General features: G+C 39.8%; 2 protein-coding genes across 2 annotated transcripts in view; one reads left to right on the forward strand and one right to left on the reverse strand.

Moving 5' to 3' along the window:
• The window catches only part of LOC115100202 (protein limb expression 1-like), a 125,464-nt gene extending 116,986 nt beyond the window's left edge, over positions 1–8,478 (forward strand). Inside the window, exon 9 of the mRNA XM_029618524.1 lies at positions 5,547–8,478. Within this exon, the coding sequence (XP_029474384.1) occupies positions 5,547–5,831 (285 nt within the window). The 3' untranslated portion in view covers positions 5,832–8,478. The remainder of the gene's footprint in view (positions 1–5,546) is intronic.
• Positions 8,479–12,233: 3,755 nt separating this feature from the next.
• LOC115073894 (2'-5'-oligoadenylate synthase 3-like) overlaps positions 12,234–27,610 on the reverse strand; it is an 82,339-nt gene continuing 66,962 nt past the window's right edge. The window contains exons 8-9 of the mRNA XM_029572832.1: positions 13,887–14,039; positions 12,234–13,361 (exon numbers count right to left, since the gene is read on the reverse strand). Coding sequence (XP_029428692.1) covers positions 13,307–13,361; positions 13,887–14,039 — 208 coding nt within the window. The 3' untranslated portion in view covers positions 12,234–13,306. The remainder of the gene's footprint in view (positions 13,362–13,886; positions 14,040–27,610) is intronic.

Consider the following 27,610-nt stretch of genomic DNA (forward strand, 5'->3'; position numbering starts at 1 on the left):
GCCTGCAGAGGGGGGAGAAATGATTAATAAAGACATGGATGTGGTTGTGTGTGTAAAATGACTAAGAAAAACAAAATAAAACCAAGAAACAAGTGAAATCAATGTTACATAAAGAGGTTGATATTATAAGGCAGCTATCTGGATATATGCCAAGTTTTGAATATTGTCACCAGTTATCCGGATAAATTGTATCTGGATATGTCATTATTCAGATAAAATGTATTAAGGTAAGCGGAAGGCGTTTGTGGGGCCATTCCAGGGTGGTGTTGAGTTTTGTTAGGTGAATAACTTATTTGGCTTAGTTATTTAGCTGACTCTAGCAGTGGCCAAGAGCAGGGTTAAATGTTAAAAGCTGTCCAGGAAATCGTTCCTGGATCACTGTAACCTTACCTGGCTAGTTTCACAGAATATAGCCAGTTAAGTGGCGAGCAGAAAGGGGAAAAAAAAACAAAACAACCCCAAAGCAGCCAAGTGGGCCTGACAGTCTGCACTCTCCCAGCCCACCTGAGTGAGCCAAATGTTGGGCCTCCTGGCCACAATCCCTTCGTCTCTCTGAAGTTTTAGAATGAGTTCATTTAGAATGTGCCGAATCGTCGCTCTTCTTCCTGAGTTTAGCATATAAAGCTTTCCTCTCCCCCCCCCCCCCCCAATCCTAACTCTCCTGTCCCTTCTAGTACACCTCAAAACCCCCACGGCTGCGGTGTTCATGGTACAATCAGACCACGATCCCAGTGGGAGGGTTAGAATTGGGTTAAGAAGAGGGGGCCAAGAGGAAGGTTTTCTGCTAAATTGTGGATGGGGGCGGTCATCTGCTGCATTCTTCATTAAGTATTTCAGTATCTTTGGGGAGTGAGGGAGACATAGGGCTAGTAGGCCCAAATTTGGCTCACATGGGTGGGGGATTGAGCTGGCAGGCCCACTTGGCTGTATTTTTTTTTCTTTCTGCTTCCCATTCAACAGGCTTTGAATATAACTGGTTAAAGTTATAGTTAGCCAGGTACATCTACCTGAATACTTTTTCAGCCTAACCTGCAAAATTCAAGTTAGCTGGTTAGGTTTTAAAATTATCTGGGTAAGTATATCTGGATAACTTTGTTTGAGGATATTCGGTGGGATGTTTATCCCACCAGATATCACTAAATAACTTACCCAGCTCACTTTTGCTGGAAAAATTATTCATTTCATGGGTTTTTTTTTAATATTGACCTCTGTGTCTTTAAGAAAGATAACATGGTTTGAACTATAATTGCAAGGTAAATGCAAAAGAGAAATCATCCAAAAAATATTCTACTAAGCATGATTCAAACTTGTATCTACCACTTAAATGGTAGAAGGGTTTTGAAACTACTCTGCTAATATTGATTACTGTAACTCACTCTTACTTGGTTTACCTACCTCCATCATTCATCCATTACAAATCCTACAAAACACTGCAGCTAGAATCCTGACAGGCACTAAAAAGCATGATCATATTACTCCAATTCTTATATCTCTGCATTGGTTACCGGTTAAGTATCGAATACAATATAAACTTTTATGCACCCTACACAAAGTTATATATGGAGAACAAACTGACTGGCTCAATGCAGCAATTCAACTTCACACTCCACAATGCAATCTTCGCTCAGCCAATAAAGGTTTTCTGTCCATTCCTTCTGTACAATCACCTCACCTATGTCAAGTAAGAGAACATGCACTATCTTTGGCAGGCCCCAAAATTTGGAATTCCTTACCCACAGAGTTACGTCTCCAACCAGATTTCAACATTTTTAGAAAGGAGGTAAAAACATGATTATTTATGAAGGCCTATCAGGATGCTACATCATTTTTATTCCTTTGATTTAATCTTCCTTTTAATTACAAATCAGGATCGATGATTTTATCCAGCTCTGTCAGTTTTATTCACATTCTAGATTTTATTCAAACTTATTTATATTGCTACTTTTATTGTCAGTTTCAATTTTAGGCCATTGCTTTGTTTTATTTTCATCTTTTATTCTTTTATATAGTTATTGTATTGTATTATTTTCTCTTTTATTCCCTGCTTACAAATTATGTAAACCATATTGATATTTTGTGAATGATGATATGTAAAATCATTAAATAAATAAAATAAATAAATAAAAGGAGTTGATGAAGTGGAAGAGTCCAAATGAGCTGATTTGGACATTTCATAGAAACATAAGATATCATGATAGGAGGACCATAAGGTCCATCTGCTATGCTCAATTTCCTACCTATTGCAATAACATACATCATAGCTGATCTTCAGCTTTGCCTTCTCAACTAAGGATTCTCTGTGCTTATTATAAGCATCTAAACTCTTATATGCATGGTTATGTAAATTATTTGAATTTGACACTATGGGGAAAAACCTTTGATAAATCACATCACCATATGAATAATGGATAAAAAGTCACAGCTATATGTTACAATGAAAAAAAAAATTACCTAATGTTTGCTGTGTTGCCCTACCTCAGACCTAACCAAGTCACATCACAGGTACTTTAGGTCTCTCTTACCAAGTACGAAAGAGAATAAGAAGTGCCATGTGGCATCAGTAGGGAACAGTTATTTACCCTTTCAGTTAATACTAGGATTAGGGGACACTCCTTGAAACTAACAGGAGGTAGATTTAAAACAAATTGGAGAAAGTATTTTTTCACCCAAAGCACAATTAAGCTGTGGAATTTGTTGCTGGTGGATATGATCACAGCAACCAACACAGGGCCACATTTTCTAAAGTATCACAGGCCTGCAATACTTTAGGAAATGAGGGGCGGGGGGCCGAAACGGGGGGCGGGCCTGCACTAGCCGGCAGTGATCGCACCATCGTGGTGCGATCGCTTGCTGGTTTCGCACCCAATAGCGCCCACCATAGAAGTGTAGCTATTGGGCGCGCACTCGGGTACGCGAACAGGGCCTTGCCTTTTCACTCGTCCACGGCGTCTTCGCGGATTCGGCCCCGGGTGACGCCCCCGACTCCTCCTCTTCTGGGGCCGACTCCACCCCCATTTGGTATCACACGCGATAAGGGACTTTTCGCGTGCGAAACGTCCCTTATTGCGTGCCATCCGGATGAAAAATGAGGCCCATAGTGGGGTTTAGAAAGGGTTTGGACAAATTTCTAACAGAAAAGTCCATAAACAGTTATTAACTAGGTGACTTCAGGAAACCCAATACTTGCTGCTGGGAGTGACCAACAAGAAACTGGATGTACTTTTCGCAATGTCTCTTTGTTGGAGAAAAGATGCTGGGATCTATGGACCCTGGCCTGATCTGGCATGGCACTTCTCATGTGCTTACGGGTCAAACCAAAGGTCCTTCGAGCCCAGCACCCCAACAGCAGCCAATCCAGGTCACTAGGAAGTACTTGGCAGATCCCAAAGAGTAGATCCATTCCTCGTTGCTCACTCCCAGGCTTTCCCAAGTCTACCTGGCTAATAATTATGGATTTTTCTTCTAGAAAATTGTCCAAACCCTTTTAAACCCAGCTATGCTGGATGTCTTGACCATAGCCAAACATTAAATAGATGCCTTGATCTATTTAATGTTTGGGTACTTGCCAGGTACTTGTGACTTGGATTGGCCACTCTTGGAGACAGGATACTGGGCTTGTGGACCCCAGTCTAACCCAGTATGGCATGTCTTATGTTCTTATATGCTCACACAATCAATTGCATAGCCTATTTGTTGGTTGAGTGAAAAAAAAGTGTCTCCAATTTGTTTTAACTCTGTTTCTTGTTAGCTTCATGGAATGTCTCCTAATCTTAGTAGTATTTAAAAGTATTTACCTGTTCTGTTTCCATCTCATTCATGATTGTATAAAACCCCTATCCTATTCCTTTTCATCCATCTCTTCTGCAAGTTATAGAGCCCTTTCCTGTTTAGCCTTTCTTCATAACAGAGCCATTCCATCCTCTTTATCATTTTTGTTGCCCTTCTCTGCACCTTTTCTAGTTTTGATGCATCATTTTTGAAATGGGGCAACCAGAGTTACACACAATACTCAACGCATGGTCACACTATGGATCGATACAGAGGCTTTGATATTCAGAAAGTAACTGAGAATAAAACTGAGAATAATTCCTAACATTCTCTTAACTTTTTTTTTACTGTCACCGCACACGAAGCTGAGGAATTCAATTTAGTGTCCACAATGACTCCGAGATCCTTTTCCTGGGCGGTGACTCCTCATAAGGAGCCTAGCATTACACTTAGGACTATTTTTCCCTGTGCACCTCACTTTGCACTTCTTCACATTAAATTTTACTTGCTACTTAGATAACCAGTTCCTCCAGCATCTTCAGTTCTTTAATGTTTTTTTGGATTGTTTGATGCTTTGATCTTTTCTTCCCTGCATGGCCACTGTCAGCAGTGCTAGAAGCAATAGCATTCAGAGCTTACCGAGGGGCAGGGAGAAAGCCCCCCTCCCTAGGGTTTATTTCATAAGCAGATTTGCTAAACCAGCTGCAGCCGAGTAAGCTGGGTGTGATGATCCATCCACCATTCATAACCAATATTTGAAATCGCTTCAAAAGATGGCTGGGAGAAGGGAGGCAGGGGAATGGGAATTAATTCAACTCATTTGAAATATATTGGATTAATTGGTGGCATACAATGTGGGAAAAATGTTCTGCTTTATTATTGCCTAACAAGAGAAGGAGAGGTGGCAACTCTAATATCACCTGTAAAATGTATCTGGATCCTGCAAACTCTATTTAGGGCTCCATTACTTCAACACACAGATGCCGCCAAGCCCCACACTCATGTTATAATTAAAAGAAAAAAATAATTGCAAGTGTCAATAGATGACAGAGTAAACCAAGTAAGAGTGAAATTAAAATAAACAAACAAAATCTGTTGTACGGTGATAATTCTATTGAAAGCTCATATTTGGTTATTTACTGTGCCTTTTTTAGAGGTGGGATGAAGGCCCAAGATTAGACTACCGGTAAATGTGCACAGGAGAAAGAGATGCTAAAATTCAAATAAAAAGAAATGGTTACTTGGTGGATAAGAGATAGATGGTGTCCGATTAATGCAGCACCTTCTCTACTTTATTCTTGCTGGCTAAGAGAATAGGGGTTTGCTTCTGTCTTTTAATGAGCTGCAAGTGTGCTGACGTATGGACATCTGATGCGCACATAGTGCAGTGCAAAAGCTGGATTCTAGGCTCTGTTACCTTCGGTTGAACCAACATAAGAACTGTGCAAAGAAGATGATGTGCATGAGAGTCTGAGACCCCGCAGCTCCTGTCTTCAGATGATGTTGGTCCAATTCAAGGCAGCAGCCTAGTAAGAATCCCAGTTTTGTCCAGGAGTAGTATGGTTACTAGTACTCTGTGCTAGAGTATAAAAAATGTGAACTTGTTTTTGTTTAAAACAAAAGCCTTACTTCTAATTATAGAATAATTGCTATCACCCGATTGGCTCTATAATGCAATATTACAATAGCAATGAGGTTTTACTAAGAACAAAAAAATGCACAAAATAGAGGAGCCAAGCATATTTGTGACTAACAACCTCCGTTTTGCATCTTCTCAGGAAGTCATTTCCTACTACTCCCGGTATTCCTTGGATGAGAAGATGAGGAGTCACATGGCACTAGACTGGATCCTGAAGGAACAAGAGACAGCAGGAATCATTTCTCAAGAGCTGCAAGTTGCCCTGAGAGAGCTGGAGGAAGCTAGGAAAGCAGGACGCGAGCTGAGATTTTACAAGGGAAAGAAAGAGATACTGGCTCTCGCCCTGAGCCAGATCTATAGAGACCATGTCGCCTTATCTAAAGCGGAAGAGCAAATGATTTCGACTCTAAATGGCTATCAGTAGCACAACCCAGCATCTCGATGGCCTGAAGCAGGATAAGAACACCAAACCACCCAATCCCTCCAGGCCCGGCTCATATTCTCTTTTGTATAGGCCCAGCACACTAGCCATTACAGCCAGTCAAAGTCATATGGTCAGATGGTTTTGTTCCAAACTTTGCAAAACAATTTTAGCACTAATTCAAAATATTAAAATTGAGAACAAATGTGTAACAAGGCATAACAAAAAACCGTATTTTTATTTGTCCTTATTGCAAGTAGGAAAAACTAGATACTGGCATACAAATGAATCCCTGCAGTGCTCGACACTTTTTACCAAATTTCCGTGTCCAGGATTGCTAAGACTAGCAGCTTTTAAAAGTGGAATTGTGTAAAGAAACTGACTAAACCAGCCTAAGAAATGAGTTTTTGATTTATTTAGAGATGACTGCATAGCTACTCAGCAGAGCTGCATCTGTAGCAAGTGTAAGAGAAATGAAAAGGACTCTTGACCCATTAGCAGGACATGCCTCCAAATCTTTCTAAATTCTGGCATTGGGTTTAACGTTTGTGTGCATTATACGTACACACGTAGAAATTATTAAAGCTGTGTTTTATAAGTGGTGAAGGGAGGCTTTTCCAGATGTTTGCCCCACGTCTATTTGTTTCTCAATTGTATTATAGCTCATTGTTTCAGAAAACAGTCTAGTCACACTCTACTGTATTAATAAGTCTTAACAGGACAAAGCACATGTACACACTGCTGCGGTCTTGACTTAGATATAGTGTCTAGTTTTAAAAATTGAAAGTTAACAGTATTAATCCACAGGAAATTAGGAAGTTATAATTATCCGGGCTGTGATGTAATACACTTTGAGGGTAATATTCAAAGCCATTCCTGTGGTGAAAACAGTGCTTTACCCATGGAAATGGCCCTATACAAAACTGCTCGCCTATTTGTGAACAAGTTTACCAAATGGAGCAGAGGCATTACCGGGAGTAGGGTTGGGGAGGAATCTGCACTCACATGCATACATATATGCTTCAAAAGTATGCATAATAAATACTTCTGGAAAAACTCTGTACACATATTAGCAGGTGTAAATGTTTGTAGATAGTTTTAAGTGGAAGAATTTTCAAAGGGAACGTATGCACCTACTTTCCTTTTCAAAACTGGTGTACAGAATGCAGATATTTGCCTTAAAGTCTCTGTGGGCTATTATGAAATTATTCCCTTATGGAATAATTCCTATAGATGATTTAATAATGTTAATTTTCAACTATTAAAGCTAGACAGAGAAATGTCTAGGTCAAGACTACACAAGTGTGAAGACGAGCTTTGTCCTATTAGGACACACTATTGCTTATTTTCACTTCAAAATTATCACATGCTAGATAACTTAAATGTAAGCAATGTTTTCATGCTAAAAGTTGCAGTGATTGTCCTGAACTCTCAAACTAAAATACATGTAAAAAGATTTTGTAAATAATGTACAGTTTCTACAACAGGCTTTTTACATTTCTAAACCATCCAAACATGATGTGAATTATACTGCCTTTGTACAATTTTAAACTATTTGAAGATCATAACAAAATTAGAACATTTGTAACAAGTATGAAGATATTTATAACATCTCCAAGATGTCTGCAAACAGCATAACATCTATAGATACACGGAGTAACCGAACAGTACCAAATAGGAAAGGGCTTTCAATGCTTTAGAATGTGACAGGGCAGTGGCAAGAGCCAGAAAATGCTAAAGATGCAGAGAGAGGTGTACTACTTGAAAAAAAAGAAAAGATGGCGATGTAGCCTCTGTGCAAATCATTGCTGAAACCTCATGTGGAGTGTCGTCTCTCATGCTGCAGACCGCATCTTTTACAAGATAGCGATAGAAGCAGGTTAACCAAAACTGTGTAGAGTCTTCACTGTAAGCTGCATGCGTTGAGAACCTAAATATGCATACTTCTAGAGAAGGGGATATGGTAGACATATGCAAATACCTCAAAGGTACAAATGCACAAGAGGCACGTATATTTTTTGAGGAGAGGATGGTTCTAGATGAAAGGCTCATGGTATGAATCTGAAATGAAGACAGACAGCCTCGCAAATAGAACAGTGGGCTGAGAACCAGGGAAGCCAGGATCCAAATCCCACTGCTGCTCCTTGTGACCTTGGGCAAGTCACTTCGCCCTCCAATTTCCTCAGCTACAAAACTTAGATTGGGAGCCCTCTGGGGACAGGGAAATGCCTACAGTACCTAAATGTAATCCACTCTGAAGTGTCTAAAAGGCGGAATATAAATTGAATGAATAAATAAATAGCATAAGGAAATGTTTCTTCACAGAAAGGTGGTGGTGGTGTATGCAGTAGCCTCCTAATGGAGGAGGGTGAAGCAGAAACTGTATTTCATATTCAAGAAAGCATGAGAAAATACAGAGGATCTATAGTTGCAGGGACGTATTCAATACGTTGGAGGTCAAGTAGGATCCACAATATTGCAACAGGAAATGAAGTGAGTAGCCTAGAGCTTTATCTGCTACCGTATTCATTTTCTGTACTAGCTTTAATCTCAGAAGCCCTAAAGATCCAACAGCCATTTGAACAGTGTATGAAATGCGGTAGCATCTGTACTTTTGATTTTTCAACAATAAATATGGATGTGTGTACTTTTTAAATGTGCTGCGACTTAAGTGAATGGGGAAAGAAGAGAAAATGGAAAACGGATATTAAAAGTGAGGCATGGAGCTTTTCCAGAATAGTGACTTAACAATTGCTTCTAAGAAACTGCTAGATTTAGATGGTGGAAATCTAATCTAACCGAATTACTTATCCTCCTGTGGTGAGAATAAACCATTTCCTAGCTGCGAAAAAATATTTAATTTCTGACCAAACACATTTATAGAAGATATATTTCTCTGGAATTGGAAAGCAGTAGCCATATATTTTGTTAAATAATGCTTTTGTTATAGCAAATGTTCTATGATGTTACTCAGCGGAAAGCAAACTATTGGCTGTATTTTTTTGGGTGAGGGCCATGGTCACTAGAATTGCAGAAAGCAGCTATTTTATGTGTTTTCAGATCACACACTTTGTTGTTTATGTGCTTATATTCCACAAAATGTCATGTGTGGAGTCCAATATTACATTCACAACAACCAACAATTCATACATTCTACATGAACAACAAAAACATGAACAGCATAATTTTCAAATGAAAATTTAAATATAACATACTATCATAGCAATTTTCAAAAGCCTATTTAACCATGTGAAGTGCACTTAATGCAGGTTAATGAATGCATCAACTTTTTATATAAAATTAAAATATATTTTTATTATGCTTTACAATTACATGATAAACACCTAATGCAGTAGAAATTCATCAATATATAAAGAAATAAGCTTAGCTATCCAAATATTGTCAAAATACATAAGTGAATCTAAGTCTACCAATCGCAGGGCCCAATAGAATATAAGAATAAATCCAAAAAGGAAATTTAAAAAAAGAAGGCAATATTTAACATAACCTGCAAATGTTTTCAAGTGCAGTTGAAGATGATCTAGATCCCATCCCTTAATTGGACAGCGTTGAGATAATCTCACTAGCTTTACTTCTAAGAAAGGAAATAAGATGCTTAGGATCAACAAAGATAAATCTATTTCCCTGGTAAACAAGAATACATTTACAAGAAAAATTAATAAAAATGTGGCCCAACTGATGTAAAGCAATGAATCTTTTCCTAATCTTTTGCATACCTCTTGTTAAATCTGGATATATCCTAATAAGCTGTCCTCCCAAACTTCATTTCTATTCTTGAAATACACCCACAGGACCAGATTTCTATCCAAAGGGATGCAACAAGTATTACTGTGGTTTTCACCTCATCCAAGAAGATCTGGCATACAGTCAAATTTGAAGTAATGGGGATTAGAACATCAACACATCCCTGCCTCCCATTCACAGGTGTTAATGTAAATCAAGAGACATAAAATACATGTAAGATTGGTGGAACCAGTTTGGGAGAAAACTTCAATGTATTAAGGCAATACTAATATCTCATAAGGAGACAATTCGATTTGAGGAACTTTAATTATACAACAATTCACAAATATTGCTAGGTCTTCCAATAAATCTATTTTGCTTCTTAAAGATTTAACATTTTTTTTACCAAATTAACTTTAGTGTTTTGTAGTAAATTAATCTCTCTCTGTGATTCTACAACCCTGGAGTTACAGTCTGCTGTGGCACAATCATGAGTAGAAAGCTTGAGCTTTACATCAGCAGTGATCTTCCACAGCTGGGTGACGAACCCAACTAGGGTCCCTTCAGTCCTGCCCATTATACACCAAAGATCCTGCAGTGAGACTTTTACTGGGGCTTACCATGTAGATCTTATTAAAGATGGTTCTAATATCGGAGGTTTTACCACCTTTGGGATTCCCACAGAATCCCAAAGGTGGGATTCTGTGGGATTCTGTAGGTCCTCAAACAGTTGTGTCCCTTCTTTACTCATCCTGACAAGGACCTTCTCTTAAGCACCTTCTGGAAAAGCTGAACTCCAGTCCTTTTTTCTGCCCCAAATTGCTTCTCTTCCAACAGGGACGATTTGCCATAATTCTAACCAGCAGCTTCTCCTCCAACTCCACATGGGACAGAGCCTACCAAATCCAACATTGAAGAGATCTTGCTGGTGGGAAACTGGAAAAACTCCTCTGGAAGCAGCTGTTGAGGCCTGCCCAAGCTAAGGGAGATCAAAGACACCGAGCTTCTCAGACAGACTAACCCTGCAGACACAGAGGAATTTGCAGCTGCTCAGGAGAGGACAAAACTGTTGAACAGTCCCATCAGAGATGGCAGGGACTTGGAGAGGTACTTAAAATAGGGAGGCTGAAATTTAGTGCTACTTAACTGGATAAATAGGGACTTATTTGGCTAAGTGGCAGCCGCCGAGAATCCAGCTATGTTCAGCAGCTTCCACTTAGCTGGATAAGTATTTATCTGGCTAAGTAGACAGCTGGATATCTTGGGAGTGGGTAATGGGCAGATCGAGGTGTGGCAACTTATGGTTATCTTAACTGGATAAGTGCCTATATTCAGTCTTATCTGGTTAAGTTAACCAAATAAGGTAGATCTGCTCATTAGCAGGTTTAAAGTTATCTGAATATAAGTTATCCAACTAACTAGAACTTATCTGGTTACATTCAGGGGCATAGCTGTGCTGCTGAATATCCCTTCTAAGTTATCAGGATAATTTATATCCAGATAACTTAGATAACTGGATATCTTTGAATATTGGGCCCCCTGCCTTGTCACTTCCTCATCATATTGATGTCTAGAAGAAAATACTGTCACGTATTCCTACTAGCTGCTGCTGGCTAGATCACCTTAGTCCATCTATTTCTGATGTCCAAGGAAACTCCTGTTTGTGTGACTGGAAATATTAGGAGTAGTCATGACATAGAAGGTCATGCCAAAGCAATATTTTTTCCACTTAAATTAAGAAAGGTATGGTATACAATTGTGACTAATTGAAGACAAAGTCCAACAATTGACAATTTAAATGCTGTAGTTTTGTACATAAGACCATCAATTTTATGAAATGCAACCATATGAACAAGTCCTATATGTTTGATAGATCTGGCTCATCAATAGTTAAGATAAGGTGAAGCCATGGCAGAACAACCTTCTGCTGATAGAAGCGTAAATCCATGTTCATACAAATCTCTCACAACAAAATTAAAATACATTTTTGCAGGATCAGCCTTGTGGCTCACTGGAAGAGGAGATGGATTGGATTCCCAGGACAAGAGTCTGTTCCCCAAGTTGACCAGACATTGGGGATGCTTTGGAGAACCAAAGGAGTTTGCCTCTTCATGGGTCCTGGTGGACTTCGAGATCTGATATTCTCCAATTTTATTTTTGTTTTGTTTTGTTTTGAGAGGTTCGTTTGACCTGTGGACTTGCAACTAGAGTAGCTAATATGGGTAGTAGCTGTAGTGTTTGAATATTTATTCAGAGGCTTATTGCTATTCCATGTTCTATGGTTGTATTGTAGCTGTATTTTCTATGCTTTATAATGAATTTTGAATTTATTTTTTTTTATATAAGCTGCTTTGGGTAGTGTTCTTAGACTGGAAAGGCAGAATATAAACTGAAATAGATACACAGCTGATTATGTTCTGAGTGTCAACTGAAACAAACTTTAAGAACCCGAATCCATTTAACACACAAAATCTACCGAAACCACCATGAAGGGAGGCATAGTAGCAAGATAAAGACTGTAAGCTCAATGGAGCAAGGACTTTCTTTTGTGTGTGGATGTATAATGCTGCAAATCTAGAAACACTATAAAAATAAGTAGACACATGTATATTGGGCCTCATTATAAAAGCCGAACAAAGCAGCACTAAAAAAAAAGCAGTCTTTATGGCTGGAAAATGGGCATAAACCTGCTGTTTATTCTGGCCCTGTGATGTCAAAGCAAGGCAGGCCCTAATCACCGAAAGGGAAGCAGCAGCACTGGAGGTGAACAAGGTGGATGGAAAGAGGGGGAAGGATGCGCCACAGCATCATCCCAAGAGATGAAAATAGTCTTCCTCTGTCCCTGGGACTAGAAGGAAAGACAGGCTATATAATCTGGGCAAAAGGAAAGTGTAGGAGGAAAAAATTTTAAGGGGGCTACTAGAGAGCACCTGTGTCTCCTGCATCCAGAACCTGTCGATCAGTCATTCAGCTTGCTGTCATGGAGGTATTTATTTATCGAGTTTTATATATAGTCGTTCAGTTTCGCCATCACAACGGTTTACAAAGTTTTGATGTTTAACAGAGCGTTCCAAAATTCATACACTTGTTAACATAGTTGTCTCAGTTGTTATAAATTGTACAGGTTAAATTGTGTGCTTACATTTACATGGAATTACAGTAGCGAGCTTGTTTTAGCTGCAAATCAGCAACAATATGCTTTGCACTTTAGAGCAGGTCATTTTGAAGATTAAGGATAACCTAAACAAGTCTGCACTTTAAGTATAGCACTCAGTTATTCAGATAACAAAATTAGCCTGACGACTTTTGATACTGAAGCCTCTGACACAGATTTTGAACATACAACAACAGATCGGCTGTTTGAGCAAAGAATACAGGTATTTCTTGAAAAAGCAGTGTGGAAGAGGAAAAGCACTTCACATAAATACCATCCTGGGAAAACAAATCTCAGAACAGATCAGGGAGTTTTACTTTATTTTCTATGCATTACTTTGCTTTCGGTTTATAAAAAGACAATCACGCACGTGCATTTTTATTCTTGTATTCATTCTATAGTGCTGTTAAGCAGTTTATGTCAATTATTCTTAAACTAGGGACTAATAGACCTTTGTTGTGTAAACGTAGCTATGTCCTGGTGTGACTACGTCTCAGAATTGGAGAGAAGTTGAGGAAACAAGACCATGTATCAATCACTGGCATTCACTCACCAGTCTGTAAGGATTACATCATGGTATTCACTGTGGATTATGTCTTGGTGGCTTGTCAGCATCTTGATGTTGCATATCAGACCTTTACAAAAAGAGAGCAGTCAGACTCCAAAACCACATCAATATAGTTTCTCTTTGAAGATGGTGAGGTTTTGGTTTTTGTTGTTTTTTACTTACTGTAGCCCTTTTCCTTTTTAAAAATGTATTAACTCCACCTTTGTAATGTGCATTTTAGTGATTGCAGTTGATCTTATGCATGGTATAATCACAGGCCTTTTTATCTTCATACCAGTTCTAAATATTTCTAACTATACATTTTGTACACTATGGCCCCCTCACTGCTATGCTACAAACACCCCCAAACTACTTTCACTACCAGTAGTTATTTCAATGTTGATAATATTTTAACTGAGGTAACAGGGATGAAGATGGGAAATTTTATTTTACTTTTACCAAGTAATCATGAACACAAATTTTAAAACAATATCAGTATCAGCTTGCAGATTTAACCACTTGCCATTACAAATCACAGGTAATGTAACAGTCCATCAAAAAGTTGCTTAAACTGAATCTCACACAAAGGATCATTTGGCACTGCTTTCTTTACCAAATATTTGTATAAAGCCACGGTTCTTTTGCCGGCACTCCATTAAAAAGTGGCTTTAGAAGGCTCTGCTTTGCAACATGAGCTACTTCATCCCAGGCATTGCTGTTCTCACACACATTAAAAATAGGATTTGCTGGATCTAATATAAATGGCCTGAAAAAAAAAAAAAGGCAATAAGAAATCCCATAATCATCATACGACATCTATAATCTACAATCTACCAAATGTGGAAGCACTTACTGTAAAATCAACTAAAAATATGCACAGTCAAGCTTGCATACTAATTCTTTTGGATAGAAGACAATGCAGTTGGTTGAGGCTAATCAATGTCAGGGAAAAGAATTTTAGCCAAAAACTAATGAAGCACGGATGTGTTCTGCAGATGAAGAAATGAAATTTTGACTTTCTGCTTCAGAAAATGTAATCAAACTTTGTGAAATATTTTTCCATATTTCAAGAAGACTCAAGTTACGAGGATATGAAAGTTCCTCCTTAGCTCTAATACAGAGATAGAACTAAAGCGAACCCCCACTCCATTCATCATCCAGCTAAGGGATGGACCTCTTTTCCAACCAACTTGGCAATCTTTTCAAGCATAGCCAACTATAAAAATCACAGATTTTTGTAAAAATGTGTAGGTGATTCTTTGTAAAGCAGTGGTGTTTCCCTTTCATGGCCACTGATTGGCTGAGGAAACCAGCAATACTTTAGTGGTCTAAACTGTATTGGACAAATCAACTTTATCCCATGCAATTAATCTATAATGGGCATACAACATATAATCTCAAATAAGAACCCTCCTACAAGATATATAGCTCAAAATGCAGCATACAGAAAGACCATCATACTAGGATGCCATTATGAACTCAAAACAAATGCTATCGGCTGTCTATAATCATCAGTCTTGAAAAGTCTGAAGTCTTATTTTTTAAACTTATTTATAATGCACTATAATGTCCCCTTCTTAACTCATAATACTTATTTTCTTGCAGAGCATGAGCTGCCACCACCAATTGTTGAAAAGACCTGTGAAAATCCAACACCTATACAGTGTTTCAAGGCTGAACCCTTCATCAGGGGCTCATAAATACTAAGCACTGCTCATATGGCATTAACTACACAAAACCACCATTTTATAGATGTTAAAGGAGATTTGAACATAAGCAATCAAAATGCAAATTCAACAAATGGTGCTCACTGGAAAATACCACTACCAGAATGACAATGCATGAAAATCTCTTGACTAAACTAAATTTTGCATGAATAGGCTATTTTTTGAGTTATTGTACCTGCATTCCATATTTCAGAGAGAGAGAGAGAGAGAGAGACTCTCTATACCACTGTAGGAGGGTCAACGCGAGGTGAGGTTTTGGTGGTGGTCTAGGGTTTAGGGGGCAGTTTTTACATGCACAGTCAGAGGTATGAACAGCACAGTACACATCAGTGACACTTTGATGTGATTTGGAGTGAGGAAAAGGACACAAAGATGAGATTTGTACAATGTACTCTCACCCTAGCTTCATAGCAACTAGGTAGAGTGTGCATAAATATTGAAAACCCCATTTCGGGCATTTTGCATAGCATAATGCCAGGAATAAAGGTGTAGTTATTTCCAGCTGTAACGTGTGTTACACTATCGCATACAATGTTAAACACTCCTTATTTTCATAAACTCTACCCAAACTCCTCCCCTTTGACAATTTTCACAATTTGCATACACATCTCGTGATGCGTTATTTATCGCATGCATTATGGCATTATCATGGACATTAGGGCCGTAATGCCCATGATAACACCCTAACAAGATTTGATGAATGACCCTCAATGTAAGTAAAAATATGCCATAAACATATAAATAATTAAAAATGCAAGAACTGAAAAAAATGCATTCATTCTTTCAAAAAAGGGTGCCCATTCTATTTTGCCTTTGAGCCCTTCTGGAGATGTGCTCCAAGGTATATAAATCCAAAATTGTTCCCATTTGTTTGATATGGTGTCTCACCTCCCATTGAGAGATGTTGAACATAATCAATAATGGACCATGTCAACTGATGAAAACAATGCCCCAACAATTTGCAGTGATGGACAAATGGAGCCTGCATTGTTCTGGTATTCAGGCATCTTCTATGTTCTTTCAGCCAAGTATTAATAGTTTATTTAGTCCATCCCACCTGAACACCAGTAAAATGCAGTTACTGCATTTTTCATTCTTTATTGTATATTTATGGCATATTTTTATTTACATTGAAACATGCATTTGTAAAGATAATACATCGCAGATCAGACAAGTTTTCTTTAGTGAAGAGATTTGCATGATGAACATTCTGGTGGTGCATTTTCAATTTTCTTCCAATGAATTCTCCATTTTGATTGGTTAATTATGTCTCCTTTAATATCTATAAAATTGCAGTTTTGAGTTGTTTGTGTAGGTAATGCTGGTTTAGTATGAGCAGTGGCAGTGTCTACAGAACCCTTGATGAAGACCTCAGCCTAGAAACATGGGTCTTATTAGCAGTTGGTGGTAGTAGCTCATTCTATGCAAGAAGACAGTATTATAAGTTAAGAAGGGGACATTTTAGTACATTATAAAAGAATATTAAGAAATAAGAAATTTTACAGATTTTCCACAGACTAATGATTATGGGGTAATTTTTAAAGGGACGCACCGATTCTATAACATACGTACGTCACCGCATGCATGTTATAAAAGCGGCTATCCACGCGTGGATTCCAACTCGCACATGCAAGAAGGGGTATTTTATTTTTAAAAACGTGCAGCGACGCAATCGGGCCTTTGCCCAGTTCCCTTCCAGTCCATTCCAATAAAGGAGGGGACTGGGAGGGAACTTCCCTTTTCCCCTCTCCTCCCAGACTCTTAATGTCCACCTAACTAATCAATTTATTTTTGTTTTCCTACTTAGCTCTGCTTAGCAGCTGAAGTAAGTTGCACGCGCTGGCAGCCGGCTGGCGCGCCCTTCACCAGGACAGCGCAAAATGGCGCTGTCCCGGCCAGCCTCCACCCCACCCTTGGCCCTCCCCTTTTTAGATGTACATACCAGCAGATACATGCGTGGCCAGGCCGCTATGAAAATGCGTGCATGACCTAGCCATGCGCATCTGCCGGTATTGGCACATGCTGGGGAATTAAAATTCTGCTGTAAGCATATAGACAAGCAAGTAGAACTCCTTTAGAGCGCATAATGGCGTCCTAGTAGAATGGTTTTTCCATATACCCTACTGCATTTTGAGCTATATTTCGTAGGAGGATTCTCATTTGACTATATGCTTTTCCTGCCTGCAGTGGTTCTTTACTTTGAAAATTCTACATTAGTCAACATCTACACTTGATCAGTGTTTACCTTTTCTGCAGTATAATAAAATTGTACATAAAAACCAAAATTCTAATTGATTTTCATGAACAAATCATTCTAGATACTTTATAGATCATCTATCAAATGCTAAAGTGCTTATTTTCAAGATGTTTGATGAGAAACATTTTAAAATTCTGCCTTTTGTCTCATCAAATGGGTCTCTCAAAGAAACAAAACACACAGTATGATAGCAGATAAGGCTCATCTAAACTGCCCAGTTTGCTTTGTTTTTTGCACTGTCATAGGCCACAGTTGATGTTTGGCTTCCGTTCATTTATTCACAGCTAAGGATGCTTTGCACTTATCCTATGCCTTCATAAATTATGTAACTTTTTGTATTCATTTAGCTCTGAGAAGAAACATTTTATATTACTCCTAAGTCTGCAATCTTTGAGTCTCATATTATGACCTCTTGTTCTAAAACTTTTCATTGAAAAATGGTTTTTTTTGTTTGTGCATTATTTATACCCTTGAAGCATCTGAATGTCATTTCCACTCTTTCTCCTCTACTATAGACCGCACATATTTACATCCTTAAATCACAGCTCTTAAGGGTAAATTTTTAAAGCCATGGAAGCGCGCGGGTATCGGATTTTATAACATGCGCGCACCAAGCGGGGGTGTTTTGTAAAAAAAAACCAAAAACAAAAAACAAAACAAAAACGCACAGCGAACAGGCCTTTGCCCAGTTCCCTAACCACCTACCAATCCTTTCTCCCTTTTCCTCTCTCCTCCCCAAGCCCTAAACTCACCCTAACTCTGCTAATTTTTTTTAATTTTTTAACTTACCTGCTCGACAGAGGAGCAGTAAGTTCCGCGAGCCAGCCAGCTGCCAGTGCGAGCTGTCCCAACCAATCCACGCCCCACTCAGACCCCACCCCCTCCTCACCCCTTTTTAAAGGCCTGGCACGTCCAAGCATTCTGGGAGATACGCGCGTGGCCGGCCACTCTGAAAATGCGATCGGCGCTTGCACGACCCAGCCACGCGCATACCTCTCAGGATTTCCGCTCGCAGGCATTTAAAAATCCCCCCCCCCCCCCCATTAGGACTTTTGCTGCAAACCCTGCACCATTCTGGTAGCCTTTTCTGGGCCACCTGTACTCTGCCTCTATCCTTTTGGAGGCATGGCTTCTAGAATTGAGCACAATACTCCAGTAATAATAAGAGGTGATGAGACCTCATCTGATTATTCCTCTCCCTACGTACCTTAACATTCTGGTTACTGTCCTGTCGCATTGTTTTGCTTCCTCGATATCGTCAGAATTGATTAGTGTGAGGTCACTCTCCTGTTTCATACATATCAGGAACTCACCCTCTATCACAAGCAACTCTCTTGGATTTCTGCTCCCCAAATGCATGACTTTGAAAGATGCATTCCCTAGCAAAAAAGTGCAAACATATGACTGCTCTATGAGCTCTCTTACTCATTTTGTCTTCTCCCTCAGGAGTGCTCTCTCTGTTGCATATCTTAATGCATCTACAAAGAGACAAACGTTTCCTACTAACTCCTCAGCCACATCACTCACAAAGATATTGAGCAGAACCAGCAACAGGACTGATTCCTGAGGCACTCCACTGATAACCCTTCTTTCCTGGGGGTGAACTCTATTAAATGCTACCTCTGTTTTCTATTACAGAACCTGTTTCTAACCCAGTCAACCACTATAGGGCTCACCCCTAGGTAGCTCAGTTTATTCATGAGCCTACATGAAATGGTGCCAAACAGAAAATGCTAAGCTGAAATCTAAGTAAACCTCATCTACAGGCCGATACAATACCATGCATTCAGGCTAGAGCACAGGTTGACGTGTGTCCCTAACCCCTTATTCAATAAGGGGATTAGCACTTCCAAAATGCATGTCCAAACCAACACAGCTAATAGCGCTCATCACATGTAAATGCCATGTTGAGGAGGCTATTAGCTATTACCCCCTTATATAAAAAATAAATGAGCGCTCGACATTTTTACTCTCAAAAATTAACACCAGCACATAGTACTGCGATATTTCCAGATGTGGCTAGATCTACACAACAGAGGCGCAAAAGGGTTTTGGAAAAGAAGCAAGATGTTCTTACCCTAGGGCCTACGTTTACTTTGAGATTTCCCTGCTCGATATCGAACACCTCTTGGGAGGGGAGGAGGGGCTCTGGCTGTTGTACCAGATTGTTTTTTTTTTTGGTTTGTTTTTTTATTATTTTAAGTGTGTCACCGCTTAACTAGCTGTATTATTTTGAATATAGCTGGTTATAGCATGAAGTTATCTAGCAACATGTGGCCGGATAACTTTAGGACTGCTTTGATGCAGCCTAAGGTTATCTGATTAACTTAGGGGGTCATTCATTAAATTGCGATGGGCCGTTACCACGATAACCACCGCATCGCCATTTGAAAATGTAAATTAGGGGAAGGGGAGGAGTTTAGGTGGGGGATTTAGGTAAATTAGGGGCCTGTAGCACTGCAGGGGATAATGTATCGCACATTATCGCCCTCAGTAGTCCCGGAAATAGCTACAGCTATTTCATTGATGCTACGAGGGCGATAGTATGCAGCGCAGCAGCTATCATGGTGGGTGAAAACACACCGCTGCGATGCGGCCACCTGCTCACTATCACCCCTCCCCTTTTTTTTCACAGCTCATCATTCCACTATATTAGTGGAATGATGAACCTAGGAGTTCGCCTGATATAGCTAAAAATAGGCTAAGTTAGCTGGATAACTTAGCTCCAACCCAGAATACCCCCAAATCATCCCTACATTATGCAGCTAAATTTTAGACGCATAATAACTTATTCAGAAAACGTTTAGCTGGATAAGTGCTATAGATATTCAAAAGTAGGTATTAAGCCAGATAAATCACAAGTTATAAGACTAAATGCTTTTGAATCTAGACCTTTTTAAACTTAGGAACCTGATCTTGATGTGATCCAGCTCAGACTTAAATTCATTAATTTGGATTCAATTTTTAATCTTTTTTTTTTATTTCAAAGTAGACCATAAGCTTCTAATCAGAATGCTGCATTAGCAGCAATTAAAATGGAACTTTTTTGAATTCAGAGACTGACCTGTTTGCTTTGATTGTAAGATTCTGTTTTAGTGTTGATGATGTACATACTTTGATCAAGAACTCACAGAAAACAAGAATAAATCCTAAATTTAAAAAAATATATATATATTAAATTGCAACTAAATAAAAATGTATGTTGCACCTGAGATTTTGGCTCAGGGTCCTTCAGAAAATAACAAATGTCTTCTCTCAGACAGATAATGATCCCTAATAAGTTCGTATTGGGGGGTTTTTTTTCCAGGCGTGATGGTTTTTACATAGCTTTTCCCCCTCCCCGGCCACTTTTTAACAGACACTGCAGAACACAGCTCGAGTTTACTCTGATTATACACAGAGCATGGAACCAAAGCTTCAGTGCTGTGACCTTTTGCTTTAGCTTCTGTTTTTCGAGTCGCATGACATCATGTGTTTTCTCTTGGCATCAGACATAAGAACTTACAAGCACAGAGGATTCAGAGATGAAACATACCCTGTGGATGCATATATCTTATAAATGAATAAAGTAAGTTCAGACTATTTCATGGTCGTTTGAAAGTAGCTGTAATGCTCGGTTTGCTGAACGTTGTTGTACAACTACAATGTGTGTAAAATATATCAGCATAATGGCAATTTTACCACTGGCGCATGCTCCCTGACCCTCTTCCCCTCTCTAATTTCTAAAGAGCTCTGTATCCATTGCCTTAATCTGCTTCATGCTCTCCCTTCTTTCCCATTGACAGACAAACTTAGATTTTTCATCCCAATTGCTTGTCATCTTTGCCTTTCTGTATTCAGCTTAAAGTGAGATACTTTGCTTGCCACATTCATTGCCTTATCTGCCTTATCATCAAGCAAGGGCTTAGCTCAAGTTTTATTTTTGAAGCAAACAAGATCCATGTGTTCAAATTTGTCTCAAACCCTTCATGTATTCATTCCTTGATAGGAGGCAGGTAAATATTTTTTAAATGTAGTATCAATGAAATCTTCTGAAGTACAGACTGCGAAACAGTATGGTGGTTCCTTGTTTGGCTGGCACCCAAGAGCAATATGGGGATATGGATTTAGAGTTAAGCGCTTCCCTAACTGAGGTGCTCTCCAAATATGATTGTTCTAGAAGGCATTCTGTGGTACCACCCCATTATATGGTAGTTTTTGCATGCTGTAGATGCTAGAGAGTATCAGGAACAATTTAGTACAACATTTTCAAGTATAAAATGCACTATTTTATTACCATGAAAACTAGTTTAAAAATAAATAAATAGATACAATTAATTATGAGATCATGCTACAGAGAATACGGTACAAAAATATAGACCAAAGGACTATAGAGATTCTTTGGAACAATTGTTTAGCTATTTAGTATTTAAGTTGGACTTTGTCTTGCTAAGCAAATTGCCAGAAATGATCAAAATGCCCTAGGAAGTGATAAAGTAAAGTGAGCCATCCAGTACAAGTCATAGGAAAAAGAAAGAAGATGTAAAGTGAGTCTTTGCATGCAATCATTGGCATGATGAAAGGTGTTAATAATCAGCTCAATCTGAGAAGGGCAGAGTTGTATGCTGCCAATAACCATTGAATGATTTGATTCCATTTGAATACCGCCAATTACTGCTACCCCTCTTAATCCAAATGACCATAAGTGTGTGGTATACAGACAATCCCTATATTCTAGCCAGCTTCCGATAGGCCCATTTAGTTTCTGCTTTTTCAACCTGTGCCTACTTGATAGGGGAGCTAGTCATTCCAAGGCCAATTACTAGCAATATTCTGAAGATTAGCGCACAGTGGCTAACTACAGAAAACAAGGTGAGAATACAGTATCTCCACCTAGGCCTTACAATAACGAGATAGCTTTGAACTTTCCCTAGAGCACTAGTTGTTCACAGGTTCAAGTGTATGGCTTATTCGGAGCTGAAGCAAAGAATCCAACTAAAAAGAGAAACGGTGTACATAGCTGAAACCATCTCAGTGCCATATATTGTACGTCACCATGCACATTTGAACACATTTTAAACCCATCACACGTGCATTTCATTACATATGTTCTAAAAGTGTGATTTTCAGTTGTAGGAACTTCAATCACAGTAATTAATTATATGAGAACCACAATAGGTAGAAGTAATACAGTAATGTCTATCACACTAGTATCCGACCTTCATTCAGAACTGAACATATACTTCAATAAACCAACTGTGTAAACTATTCCTGTCTACAAATCAAACTTACATATCACGTCTAATTACCTAACCATCAACAGTAGTGTATAGTTTTAAACTACCAGAAAGTAGCATAAATCCAAGAGGATGCTGGTGGGAAAACAGCAGGAAGCTGCATTATTTTCAATGTGCACGGATGCCTGCCACTCAGCAGTCGGGACTGTCTCTATAGTAAACTCAAGGGACAGGCTGGAGAGATAATAAATCTTCCTGTTTAAAGTTCTACCAGACGTACATATTCCAAGAAGAAATGCAGCACTACACTATTTTTCATTCATTCTAAAAACTTATGACAGAACGTTGGCAATAAATATCAAAATTTCCCTGAGGTCAAACTGAATTAGGTGCATGAAATATGAATGTCTTCTATCACCTACAAAGAGCTCATAATATAATGTTGAATGAATTTCTGTAGCAACAGTAATATTTGGGGGGGGGGGGGGGTTTGTTTTGTTTTTGAGCTGTGCATTTGTTTTTTTTTTTATCTGAATGGAAAAAATGCAACCAATGAGTTAATTTTCAGTTTAGGGCAGCCAAACTAAATGGATGCAGTCCCCCAAAAAATCTGAACCCTTTTCTGTTCAGTCGGTTTGGTCCCATTAAAGTATATTGGAGGGGGGGGGGGGGGAAGCAAAGCAAGGCATTGTTTAGTTCTCCAAGCCAGACGGAGAAGAGCCAGTTGGGAATGGGACAAGGAAAAAGAAGAAGCAATCATGTTTCAGCACTTGTTCAACCAGCCTATCACAGCTAGCAGCTGCAGCTTTTTTATATTTTATTTTTTTATTTTTTTAAGTTTTTAATTTATGCAATTTTCAGATATATTTACATTCATATATCAAAAGAAATACAGAGATAACACATATATATTACTTAATATGGAAACTCCCTAAGGATGAAGACAGTATTATATTTTAAAGCTCTTTTTTATTTTAAGTGAAAATTAAGCTAAGAGCACTATGAAGATTCACCATAATGTTCATTCGTTCTTCTGTTGAATCTCAGAGAGAAGAGGCAAGGATTCCAAAACTCCATGATCCAAAAGGTAGCATGAAAGAAAAGATTAGAAAAAAGATAATGTACAGCTATGCTTAGCTGTGGTCTGGAGTGTTACCTAATTGCAGGAGAAAGTCTGCAGGCTCTGTGACAGGGTTATGGTGTGTATCATCAGGGTAAGACTACCACTACAATTGACACTGAGCCAATGGTTGCAAGTAAGATGCAGGCAGATTATCTGTTTCTTGCAGCATGAGGAGTGGTTTTGCACTGTAGTGACTTAGAAACAGCCTCCTTCTTTCTCTGTATAGAAGAGTCAATGTGACAGTGTGCTAATGCTTGTGTGTGTGTGACTTTTGCACTGTCTGACATTTTCTTAGTATGTAAGTCACTCAGTATGCATCAGTTCACTGACTGTGCTCTGTTTGTAATAAAAAAGTGACTGAACTACTCTGCTATCTGTGTGTATCCACACTAGGGTGTACAAGTATTGTAACACTAAAAATCCCTACCCAGTACCCACTAGTGATCTATTTTAATAAAAACCATCATATCATTGGCATCAAGAAGCAAACATGACAATGAGTGAGGAAGAGGGAAGGCCTTTCCTTCAGATGGACCTGGTGCCATAAAAAAATATCAGTGGTGATGATGACAGGCATAGGATCAGAAGCCTCCCCTGCTAAGATCAAGAGAGATTTTTTACGAGGTGGGGGAAACAAGTTAGAGTTGCAGGATTGATTAAGAAGCTTGAACAGCTGCTTCCTGCTTCCTTGGCCACTGTTAGTATGGTACAGTGGCTTAGCTTCAGAGGAAGGTTGCACCAGCAGTGGGGCTGTATTAGGAGGGCATTAGTTAAATCCAGCACGGCAGTTCCTGCTCTTTTCTGACCAGCGTCTGCAGCAGATCTTTGCAGACGCTATTGATTCAGAGGCATTTGAAGAATGAGAGGAAGAGGATATTGAAAACTTAGCAGCTGATGAGGATTTGGAGAACCTAGTTAAAGTTACTAGCACGATAACCAGTGAGCAGCAGCAGATGGATAGCATAGAGATAGCAGAGGCAGTATGCGATTCTGTCAGAGCCAAGATCAACCCCGGGAACAACAAGCAGTTGAGAGCATGAGAGGCCCCTGGCTTTTTAATTCCTGGTCCACCCTCAACCCCAGCCCTAGCAGCAGCACTCAAAGAGAGGGGATCCCACAAGACATCAGAGGTATGAAGGTACTTTAAAGTTATGGAGGATCAGTATTTTACAGAATGCATTCACTGTTGAAAGGCTACCAGTAAAGGGAAGGTACTGTGCCATCTTTCAAACACTTATATGCTCTATCTCTTGCAAAAACACCTCCCATTAATGCTGATTTCAGGGGAGGACAGTACTAGTCTGGGGACCACATCCTCCACGCAAAGCAGCAGAATAGCCACAGCAAAGGGGAAGTCCATCTTCCAAGCTGATCCTTCAGTCCCTGCCCCTAGTGAGGTAGCAGACTAGCAGCCCCTATCCCCACATCTGTGATGGAGTAGAGGGAATGGTGATCCATATCACTGTGCTGGGGGAAGAGGCAGGTGGTGACATAAGAAAATGTTTCAGTATCCTGAGCCCAGTTTCCTGTTTCCAACAGTGGCCAATCCAGGTCACCAGTACCTGGCAGGATTCCCAAGGGGTAGATAGATGCCAAGCTGCTTATCCCAAGAATAAGCAATGGACCACCGTAAAAATGATTGCTCTAGAATACCAGCCCCTGCAGGTGGTTGACTACATGGAATTTAAATGACTGCCATATATCTTAGTCACAAACTACAAAGTTTCATTCCAGGACAGCATTTAGTAGGTGAGCGATCTCCAACCTGCACATCCAATTCTGTGCCCAGATGCAGCCACAGCTGTCCAAGGTGAAAGGGAGTAGCAGCATCTATTTTGCCAGTGACATCTGGACCAGCCAGAATACACATGCCTACCTCTTCCTGACAGCACACTAGTGGCAGCTGAATGAGGTAGGGTCAAGTAACAGCTCTAATGGGGGTACACCAGAAAAGTATAGGTAGGTTATACTGCACGATCAGGTGATGAACCAGAGTCATATCTTGGCCCATAGCTTAGCGACAATAAGGGGAGTGATGGAAAGCTAGTGGCTAGGTTAGAAATACATGCCCATTTCTGTTTTTATTGTTACAGAGGATCTGATGCTTTGCACACTTGCTGTACCTGGCCATAAGGCACTCCCCGAGTCTGAGCAAGGAGAAGATTAGCTATCGCCTGAGACAGAGAGGGATAGGAAAATAATGGAATATTTTAATCAGAGCATGAAAATTGGGCAGGAGCTTTGTGAGTAGCAGGAGATAGCTGGGATGCCTGTGCACCAAGATATTCAGAATGTAGGCACCAGGTGGAATTTCACCTATCTGATAATGGAGAAGTTAGTGAGCAACAGAAACCCCTTCATAAGTTGTCTGTGGATGCCAAAATTGATGCGGATTTCCCTCTGGGACATCAGGAATAGTAACACATGATACAGGCAGTGTAAGTCCTAAAGCCCTTTCTTCAAAGATACCACAGAGCAACAACAGCCACCTGGGTGAGGTCATCCCCATAATCAATATCCTGAAAGAGAAGATACAGGGTTATCAGCAGCGATAGGAACTAGAACCTGATGTTTTGGTGTTCATGGGACTCCTTACTGCTGCAATTGCAAATTCGGCTCAAACTCCCTGTCCAGCAGTATCCTCACATGCTGGTCACCCTTAGGGACCCATGTATGTAAAGCAGTATCATTCTCCAGCCTGGTACTCTGGTATAATGCAAGGAGAAACTAGTGGCTAGGGTAAAAGAATGGGAGCACCAGAATCAGAAGAGAGGTAGAGATGTAACAGAAAAAAGAGCTAGCTCCCCATGCAGTACTGTCAGCATCAGCAGCACCCTGAAAGCTACCACTTCCTCCTCCACAACAGGCTCAACTATAGGCTTCAGTGCCATGGGTCACAGTTTCAGAGGTTGGCAATAGACCAGTATCCCATCCTAGCAATAGAGATCCCTGTCTAAATTACAGTAACACAGTACCCTGGAAAGCCCATCAAGGTCATGGGCACAGAACTATTGGCATATTGGTCTGGCCAGATCTCGCCAAGATCGCCCAGCATTTCCTTTCATACCCATCAACCAGCATATATAGTGAAAGAGCATTATCGATATTTGGAGACACCGTAAGTCTACTTCATTCATGGATGGCACCAGAGCTGGTGGACAAGCTGGTCTTCCTTAAGATAAATCTTTCTCTGCCGAGTTTCCCTAAATGTTTGTGTGAGAGGCAGTAAGGACTGAGTGCATAGCTATACTGGATAATGCCCACAATCTTTTGCCTCAGCACCTTGATGTGTTGGTGTTAGGACTCTTGCTGCCACTGCCCAGCCTGATCTACTTGCCCTACCTCTCTCCTGGTTATATATTGGGAGTTTTGGACCCAAAAAGAAAAACCTTCTCCTCCCCTGCCCCTCTTTGAATGCACTGGGATTTTGGAGCCTTGCTCTTGCTGCTCTGGACCAGCCTACTCCTCCTATCCTTCATCTCTCTTAGTTCAGTGTCCTGCTGTGTTTATGCCACTCCTTTTCAAGCCATTCCTCTTACTCTATGCCTTGAGATGTTCTTGCCATTGTTTGTACCACTTTCCCTTCTTTGGATACCCTTGGGTTCTTCATGCCACTGCTGCTGGCACCCTTTACCTCTCATTTGGTGCCATTGTTGGTGCCCTTTGTCTGAATGATGCCTTGGAGGTCTTCATGCCACTGTTGATGCCTTGGGTTGTTCATGTGCCACTTTTACTCCTTTTTTAGTATCGGTGGTATTACTGTCACTGTTGTCGATGCACTTTGCCCCCCTCTTTAGGTACTTTAGGGTTTAGAAGCCACTTTTCTTCCTGCCTTACTCCTCATTCTATTCTTTGGGGTGTTAACTACTGTGCTTCCTCCTTACCCCTCCTCTCTCAATCTCTAGAGGTGTTGATGTCACTTTGCTTCCCGACTTGCTATATAATATACTCCTTAAAAAAAACCAAAATTATATACCGGCAATCCTGAATTTATAGAAAAATGGAACCAGGTTT

Source organism: Rhinatrema bivittatum, chromosome 1 (assembly GCF_901001135.1).
Source record: "Rhinatrema bivittatum chromosome 1, aRhiBiv1.1, whole genome shotgun sequence".
NCBI classification, from domain to species: domain Eukaryota; kingdom Metazoa; phylum Chordata; class Amphibia; order Gymnophiona; family Rhinatrematidae; genus Rhinatrema; species Rhinatrema bivittatum.